An 8684-nucleotide genomic window follows, 5' to 3' on the forward strand; every position below is an offset into this window, starting at 1 on the left:
GGTAAAGTAATGTCTCTGCTTTTTAATTGGAGTATAATTGCTTTACCATGTTGTTAGTTTCTGCCATACAACAACATGAATCAGCTGTAAGTATATATGAGTTAGGAAGTTCCTCCTGAGCTAGGAAGTTTAAAATCCCCCTTTCTGGAAAAGCGGGCTGAAGCTGTGCTGACGGGCTGAGCTTGATGTTCGGACATCCATCCTGCCCACTAGGGCCATCTGGAGAAACCCTGCCCTATCCCATGGACACAGACAACCAAATGACCCAAAGTCCTTTCCACTAAGAAAGTGGCTGAAGAAGGGACAGGAGAGAGGGGGCAGGTATGGGCAATGGAGACTACCAGACCCTCCCATCTTTCTAGACATGGAAAGAAGTGAGTGAAGCACTGTTTACTCAAGATCTTTTTATTTCCCCTTTGCCATCTTTTCTGCAACCCCTTCAGACACAGACCAGAAGGTATTGCACATCGACCCTGCCTTCGGCCAACCCTCAGGCCAGATGGAAGGCAGAAGGCAAAGACCATCACTGGAACACCCCAGGAAGGCTTCCTGGGGTAGGTGGGACAGACAGGCAGGAGTACAGAAGCGGAGGGAAGGAGAAGGTCCACTGCTCTGGGAACCAGACCCCTGCATGTGGCATCCAAGCAGCTCGGCCAGGGAGTCTATGGGTCTGTGGAAGCTTCCGGGAGGGCGGGAAAGAGGCCCTCTTGTCTCAGACAACCACACACACTCCACTGATGGCCTGGCTCAAGAGAATGTTGTAGAACACAGACCATGGCTTCCGGGCAGCCTGGCTCACGGTGCAGAACGTGGGGCACAGCCAGCGGGAGGGGTGTCACAGAGGGGCTGGGGGCCTCCCGTCAGCGTCAGGTGCTGGGCGCCCACTGGCCAGCACAGAAGCCAACTCCAGCGCCTGGAATAATCTGGGAGAGGGCTTCGTGGTGGGGCTGCAGCAGCATGGGCTCCTCTCAGAGGCTGTCCAGGCCTTGCTGGACAGAGGCATCCAGGGAGGCGGCCGTGTGGACAGAGACACCGGGGGCACCAACGCTGGTTTCCCAGCAGTCAAAGCCACAGCCGCTCAGCGCCCGCTTCGTGGCCTCTACCTCCGGCCGCTCCACATCTGCAGGGAGAAAGGGCAGCAGGTCACTCCAACCATCGGCTCTCTTGAGGAACATTCTCCCTTGGAGAGCGTTCAGCCCTGCTTGTGGCACAGGCAGGGGACCAGTCTTCCTGTTGGAACGCCAAGCCTGGCATCCTCCATGGGAAGGTTATGGACCCCCGAGTCATGTGGAACCTGGCCATGGGTCCTCAAATGATGTCCCCTCTCTGAGCCTCATCTCCTCATCTGGGGGTAGGGCTGACAATGAGACCTGTCCCTCAAGGCTTATGGAGAGGCTGACACAGGCTATTATAGCTGGAGGGCCTGGCCCAGTGCACCGCACACTCTCCAGGAATGTTCTCCCGCCATCGTCACTGCCCCAAACTAGGCCCCCACAGTCGTGGTTGGCCAAAGTTGGGATGCAGCAACTCCTTGAGGCCTGGGAGTCCTACTGAGGGTAAGGGGACCGCTGTGGGCTTACAGCAAAGGAAGGGGGAGAGCAGGACGAGAAAAGGGAGGAGGAGATGGAGAGGAAGCCGACCGAAAGCAGCGGTGATTCAACGCCCCAGCACAGGGCATGCTGCTGTAAGCCCGCTCCTCGGCCCTGCTCTTTCCCCAAAGACCAAAGAGGGGAGAGACACATTTCTCTTGTAGCAAGGTCAGTCCCGGTCCTGGCCACATCAGGAGGTGACAGCAGGGATGCAAGGCTGGTAGTGGTGGCGGTGACGGTAGATGGTGACAATGCCTTGGTTATTTCTCAAGCTTGTGCTTAGCTTGGCAGGTAAGGAGATGGGAGGAACAAGCCCTGTGCCAGGCTCTCTGCATACGTTTCGCCTCCTTGAATCTAGGCAACAGTTTTACATAAACTAGATGTTATGTAGGCCCAGAGCAGTTAATTCCCTTGACTGAGGCCACACAGCAGAGGTGAGACTGTTCACAGGCTTCTTCCTCCTCCCCCAGGAACTGCCTGTGTGGATGCTTTGTGTGAGCCCAGGCTGGCAACCCTGCCCGCCCCCTGGGTACCTGGCCTGAGGAGCGTGATGCCACAGCCCCCGCCGCCCGCGCCAGTGAGCTTGCTGTGCAGTCCGTGGGCTGTGGTCACCTGGCACAGCTGGTCCAGCAAGGCATGGCCCACACCGAGGGCATTCAGATGGTGCTGGTTCATGTCGATGAGCTCCTGGGGAGAAAGTTCTCTGTTCCACCTTGGCCTGCCTGAGGCTGAGGTCCTGGGCTCGCCCCATCCATCTGACAACCGCTGGTTTGGGACCTCAAAAGGCTTTGACTGCCCAGCACACTGTCCTTCTCCACTGATAAAAGAGACCCTCTCCTTCCTGCAGGACTCCCAGTGGGGCTGGGATGGAGCTGGCGGTGAGCACACGTCAGGTCTGGCCACAGAAGGCTCTGGCCATGGGAACTGGACAGACAATGAGAGCCCTCCCAGGGTTTACTCTGCCTCTTTCCACTGGAGCTGCTAAAACTGGCCAACCTCAGAGAAATGCCATTGGAGTTATGTTCCCTGCATATGTTCTCAGAGATTACACTGAAGACAGAGAGACATTTCAAACTAGGTTGTCTTGGCCCCTGGATCCAGCTATGCCTGAAGCTGTCTCCTCTGGTCGTCTCATTTAGAAGCCAATAAATTCCTTTGCTGCGAAAGCCTGGTTGAGATGGATTTGGGGCATTTGTGGAAGAAGTCTCAAGTAATATGCTATCCTACTGCTTCCTGGAACCGACTTTCAGAAGAAGAATGGGTGTGTGTAGTTCTAACTAGGTCACGAGTTGGGGGAATTGCTAAGTTTGTTCAGATTTCTCTGATTATGGATAATAAAATTCCTGCTCTCCTGCAGATCAAACAAGAGGCAGGTTGATGGAATAAAAAAGTTTACAGTCTCCACTGCCCAGGCATTCCCTATTTATATTTCACTTACTCCAGTGGTGTCAGCAAATCCCATCAAAATGCCAGGCAACTTGCTAGATGCTGGGGCTCTAAGAATGAGCTCCAGTCCCTGCTGTCGGGCAGTTATGAACATGGGATCTGAAAGCAGGCGAGCCTGGGTTTGAATTCTGGCTAGGACACTTCTTGATTGCGTGTCTTGGAATGAGGTCTTTCAGCCGAGCTTCAGTTTGTGTGCTGAGTGCTGAGTCGTATCTGACTCCTTGCAACCCCGTGGATTGCAGCCCTCCAGGCTCCTCTCTCCATGGGATTCCCCAGGCAAGAATACTGGAGCGGATTGCCATTTCCTCCTCTAGGGGATCTTCCTGGGATCGAACCTGGGTTTCTTTGAGTCTCCTGCATTGGCATGTGGATTCTTTATCACTGTGCTACCCGGAAAGCCCCCAGGCTCCCCCTTGAAAAACAGGGATTCTAAGAGTATCTGCCTTGTTGCCAGGAGGATGGAATTAGGCGTCTTTCCCATGAAGCCTGGCAAAAGGTAAGTGCTCAGCAAACGTCAGCTGCTATTAGTACTTTTATGCTGCATTTCCAGTATCCCCATTTTTCAAAGGGGAAAACTGAGGCTCAGAGGGGAGAGGGATGTGCTTAAGGCTGCTGAGCTTGTTAGGGCTGAGCCAGCACCAGAAGCTGGCTCTGCCTGATGTGAAGCGCATCTCTCGCCTCTGAGAGCACCCCTGGCCCTCTCCTTGCTCTGTGCAGCTGTACAACGCGCAGCTCTACCCCAGGGTCCCGGGAGAACCTGTGTGCCGGGAGGATGCCCGTCACAGGGCTGTGTGCCGAGGCCCACCTGGTTCTCCTGCCCGGGGCCGCCGGGCAGGGTTGTGTCTGCCTCTCCCCGGCAGCCTGCCTCCCACACCCCAGCACTTGTGACAAACAAGCAGACATGCGTGATGGCCCTGTGGCAGCCCTGGGTGTCTTTCACCGGTCCTGGGGGCTGGAGGGGAGGGGAAACTTCTGGGGCCTCTCGGTGCCTGAGCACCAGGTGTCATGTTGCGAAGGCAGGTTCCAGACACCTGTCACATTCTGATCCAAAATCTGTCAAGGATCGGATGACAGGCTGTGACACAGGAGAACAGCTCACTGGTGTGAGTGCAGAGCTGTCCGGGAGGCGAGCTGCACATTTCAGCGGCTGCCGCAGCCAAAAATATACACACTGTATAATCGACGTGCTGTTCTGAGGCATTCTCCAGGGGCTCAACGGGGTGTATTTTAGGCAGCACTCCATCATTATTAATTTCCTCCGCGGGAGGACTGTGTTCCCTTCCTTTCTACGTGAAACAAATCGAGAACCAGCGGGAAAAGGCTGGAGGGATGGAAGGAGATGGCTGGGGGACCGAGGGCAAAAGCCTGGAAATGAATTAGATGGAGTCCGTGCACCGAGCCTGGAGTACACACTTCTTAAAAATTTTGGGGGGGGATTCCCTGGTGGTCCCATGGTTAGGACTTGGTGCTTTCAGTGCCCTGGATGAGGTTCAATCCCTGGTCAGGGAACTAAGATCCTGCAAGCTGTGCAGTGAGACCAAAAAAAAAAAAAAAAGAAAAGTTGACTAAAGGAATAAACAAGTCAGTGACTCCCAGCTCAGCCACTCACTTGATGAAACACCTCAGAGAAAGTCACTTTCTTTAGGTCTTGGTGTTTATATCTGTAACAGGGTGGCAACGTACCCACTTCACAGGTAGGTTGCTGGAGGATTAAGTGAGGGATCATCTGTGAAGAGGCTTGCAGGGTACCAGCGCCCACTCACGACAGGGGCTGCAGACTCAAGCGCCTACAGCAGGACGGGAGGCCCTAGGCCCAGGGCACGACGGCTGTGGGCGGTGATCAGGCAGTGGTGGGGAATGCGGAGAAACGGAGACCCCAGGGCCTCACTTGAGGTGCTCCCTGGGCACCTCCGGCTGACCCACTGCTGCACAGCCATGTTGGCTGGGCCTGCCGGATCCTCTGGTTCTTCTATGGAAGCCAGGTGGCTTTCTAATGCTAGTGCACACTCACTGGGCCAGATGGGCCGGTTCTGGGAATGAGCCCATGCCCTCTGGCTAAGCTGGTGGCTCATCAGGCACTGTGCTCCGTGTCGCCCATGGGATCTCACTTCATTCTTAAGACACTCCAGTGAGGCCAGGATTCAGACGTGGGCCTGATGAAATCCCAAGCGTGAGGTCTCAACTGCTAAGCTAGAATTAGCCAAAGGGTGGGGGCTGGAGGATTGATGAAAGATTTCAGCCCATGTCTGATCCACGGCACACGAGTGAGAGATAGCTCCTGTGTGAACTTGATGTATTTAGTACTAACTGATGGATTAGCAAACAGAGCAGGAAAGAAGTGGCCAGGGGAGAAATCGCTCCTGGAATTATGGAGGACTGTGTCTTTACACGCACGACCCAAACCTGGCCCACTGCACTTATCACACACTAGACACCACGCTCAGGGCTGTCTGTGTTCCCTTGATTGCTCCCAATCACTTGGGAAGAGGCTTCAAGAGAAGACCCACTTGTTCACGGGTGCGCACACAGGCTCCAGGCCCAGCCTCTGTGCTTTAGCTCGCGGGGATTCTGAGCGCAGATGGGGAGGCCCTGCCCAGGACAGCGCCGTGGGTGGGGGACCCCGAGCCTGCAGGTGGGCTCTTACCTCCAGCGTGAGGTAGTGCTCTGGAGTGGGGGCCGCCGCCATCTCCCCCAGCACCCGCTCGCACTCCAGGGAGATGGCGTCTATGGAGGTCAGGAGAGGGGCCACGATCTCAGGGAACTGCAGGGAAAGGAAGTGAGGGCCCGTGAGGCCTAGGGGTCAGCAGACACCTGGTGGAGGGGAAAGGTGTCCCCATGGCCCACACCCATCCTCTGAGTGAACCCCTCTCCTTTGGGCCTGGTCCCTGCCTTGCCCGGCCACTACGGACCCAAGCAGAGAGGAGGTTCTCACTGCAAAGGCAGCGTGTTTAAGGATTCCTGTTCTGCCTCCTTGCTGGGCTGTGGATGCACAGAGCCTCCCCAAGTCCCTGCTCCCCCCGCCTCCTCCCCCCACTAACCCAGGAGGCAGAGGGAGGGCTCTGACACCCAAACGGGAGTGTTGTGGCCCCGCCGGGAACACTCCTGGGAGTGGAACCAGCAGCACCTTCAGTAGCCGGCTCCTGACATTGGCCACCAGGACCTTGGTGCTGCGAGGCACTTTGGTGTTGATCAGCAGGATCTTCAGAACCGGTGGCCTGCGGGGCAAAGAGGGGCCAAGGTGAGCCCAGGACGGTGCAGCTGGGCCAGGGCTGGGGGCCCACCTGGACTCCACCCCACACTGACTCAGGGCAGGAAGCAGAGGCCTGGGGAAGTGAGCTGGAGACAGGTCTGGGAAGCAAGGTTCTTGATGCCCAGTTGCGGGTGCCCACAGCCGCATCCCTGCTTTGGCCCCTGGGCAGACAATTGTTTTCCTTTGGCTTGTGACTCACTCCTCCATTCAGTTGTTTCAACCTCGAGTGAATGTGCAGACAAAGGGCCCGGCACGCGCGGAGTTAGTTCAAAGGCGCCACCACCAAGGGTACAAGAAGGGGCTGAGGCTCTGTCCTATGGGCTGCCCCAGGGAGCTGGAGGGGAGGGTGCTAGAGAATCAAAAAGCCCCGGGACCAGGGGTGAGTCACGGATGGGGAGAGTCAGGTCCCAGTGTTCTGAGCCCGTTCGTGCCCTGCCTCATTGGTGCCCAGACCTGGCAGGACCCCAGATGTGGTCAGAGGGAGTCAGTCATGCCCAGGTAGGAGAGCGGATGCCCCAGGGCAGCCACGCCCAGCTGGCCCGCCAGCACCCCCACGTGGTCCTCACCTGCCCTCTGGGCTCTATGAAAGTGAAAGTGAAGTCACTCAGTTGTGTCCTGACTCTCTGCGACCCCACAGACGGTAGCCTACCAGGTTCCGCCGTCCATGGGATTTTCCAGGCAAGAATACTGGAGTGGGCTGCCATTTCCTTCTCCACGGGATCTTCCCAAGCCAGGGATCGAACCCGGGTCTCCTGCATTGCAGACGGATGCTTTACCATCTGAGCCACCATCCCTCCTAAAACCACAGCCCCAGTGGTCCTTATGGTTGGCTGTCTTTGGGGACTTAAGCCACTGTTTCTTGTCATCTCGTCTGCCTTTCAGAGCACTGCCCCGAGGCTGGGGACAGGGGTGGAGGACCTGAATGAGCTTTGGCCGGAGACATCTGCAGACAGACAGGCCCCGATACCTTTATTTGCTTTTCTTTTCACTGATCGAGACTGTAAAATCCAGCAGGGCTGGGAAAGGCTGCCAGAAACCTGCTTGATCTCACTGCCCATAAGCCCATGAAATTAATATCGATTCTCAGCCTTGGAGGCTGGCTTTTTTTTTTTCCACTTTACTAAAGATGAACATTCTATTTGGCTTTTCTCTTCCCTTTAAAGAGAAGCCGTTCCTCAAAAGGGCAGTGCTCTGGGAGGCTGCGTCTTGATCCACTTGGCAAACAATGCATTTTTTTTTCTTAATTGTGAAGCACCATGCGTGGTTTGGGGGTAAAGGGCTTCTCCTTAAGCCACGGGCGGGATTAATGTGGAGTCTGGCCTCCCGGCTTCTCAGAGAACCTGCCATCTGCTCACCGCAGCGCCCTGAAGCCAGCGACGAAGGTTGATCACTGGCTCTGTGTCCCCATCTATCGGGGTGGGAGGGGTCTGGGTATCATGTCTTCATCTCTCTCAAATAAAGTCCTTTGTAAACGGGCCTGCTGCCAGCCCTGCCAGCCCCACAAAACTCAGGACTCCTGTGACATCCAGTGACCACCCCCCAGGGCCACATCCTCTAAGTGCTGTGTGATCTCGGCCGGGTGACATCACCAAGCTCATCTCATCTCCCCCCTCCCTGGAGCTCACTCCACTCAGCCACCCTGGCTCCTGGCTGCTGTTCAACACTTCAGCCCCCACTCCTGCCTCAGGGCCCTTGCACATGCATCTCTGCTGCCAGGGACCTGCCCCCCAGCCTTGGCACTCTGCTCAAATGCCATCCAGGCAGAGGGCTCCAGTTCCCTCCTTCACATCCCAGCCCTCATTCTCCTTTCGTGTACTAAGGCCGTGGGGATGGCCTGCCGTGCCCTTACAGAGACGAATGTCCAGGGATCGTCTCCTCCCACAAAGTAGGGGCTCCGTGAAGGTGGGACTTTGGGTTCCCTGCTGAGACCCCAGCACCCGGTGGTTGTTCAGAGATACTTATGGACTGGATGGATGAACTCCGTCAGCAAAGAATAAAAAGCACTTGGCAGATACCATTTCTGCCATGGATTCCCATGTCTAGGAGTCCCATTCTATAAATGAGAAGACAGAGGCCCCAGGGGAAATGACTCACCTAAGGGCCCACAGCAGGCAAACGGCAGAGCCAGGCTCCAAGTGGACCCTGGGACCCCAGAGCACCCGCTGCCCCCTGCCCCCTGCAACTGCACACACTTTTGGGCCTCTCCCCTACCTCCCGTGCCTGGGAGACCCTCCATTGCTCACTCTTAATCACCTGCCCAGCCACATCTGCACTGGCCTTCTGTGCCCAGGGCCCAGCTCAGGGCTTAGGATACAACAGGCTCACAGGAAAGAGACCTGCCCCTGCCCCGTGAAGGACTCCCCAGATCTGCAGCCCGATGGTGACCTCCCTGCTGTCAG

General features: G+C 56.4%; 1 protein-coding gene across 1 annotated transcript in view; it reads right to left on the minus strand.

The window, feature by feature from the left end:
* Positions 1–389: 389 nt before the first annotated feature.
* Positions 390–8684, minus strand: part of MVK (mevalonate kinase) — a 19144-nt gene continuing 10849 nt past the window's right edge. The window contains exons 8-11 of the mRNA XM_010828657.1: positions 6160–6250; positions 5680–5796; positions 2123–2276; positions 390–1120 (exon numbers count right to left, since the gene is read on the minus strand). Of these exons, the coding sequence (XP_010826959.1) occupies positions 969–1120; positions 2123–2276; positions 5680–5796; positions 6160–6250 (514 nt within the window). The 3' untranslated portion in view covers positions 390–968. The remainder of the gene's footprint in view (positions 1121–2122; positions 2277–5679; positions 5797–6159; positions 6251–8684) is intronic.

Source organism: Bison bison, unplaced genomic scaffold (assembly GCF_000754665.1).
Source record: "Bison bison bison isolate TAMUID 2011002044 unplaced genomic scaffold, Bison_UMD1.0 scf7180017864495, whole genome shotgun sequence".
Lineage (NCBI taxonomy): Eukaryota > Metazoa > Chordata > Mammalia > Artiodactyla > Bovidae > Bison > Bison bison.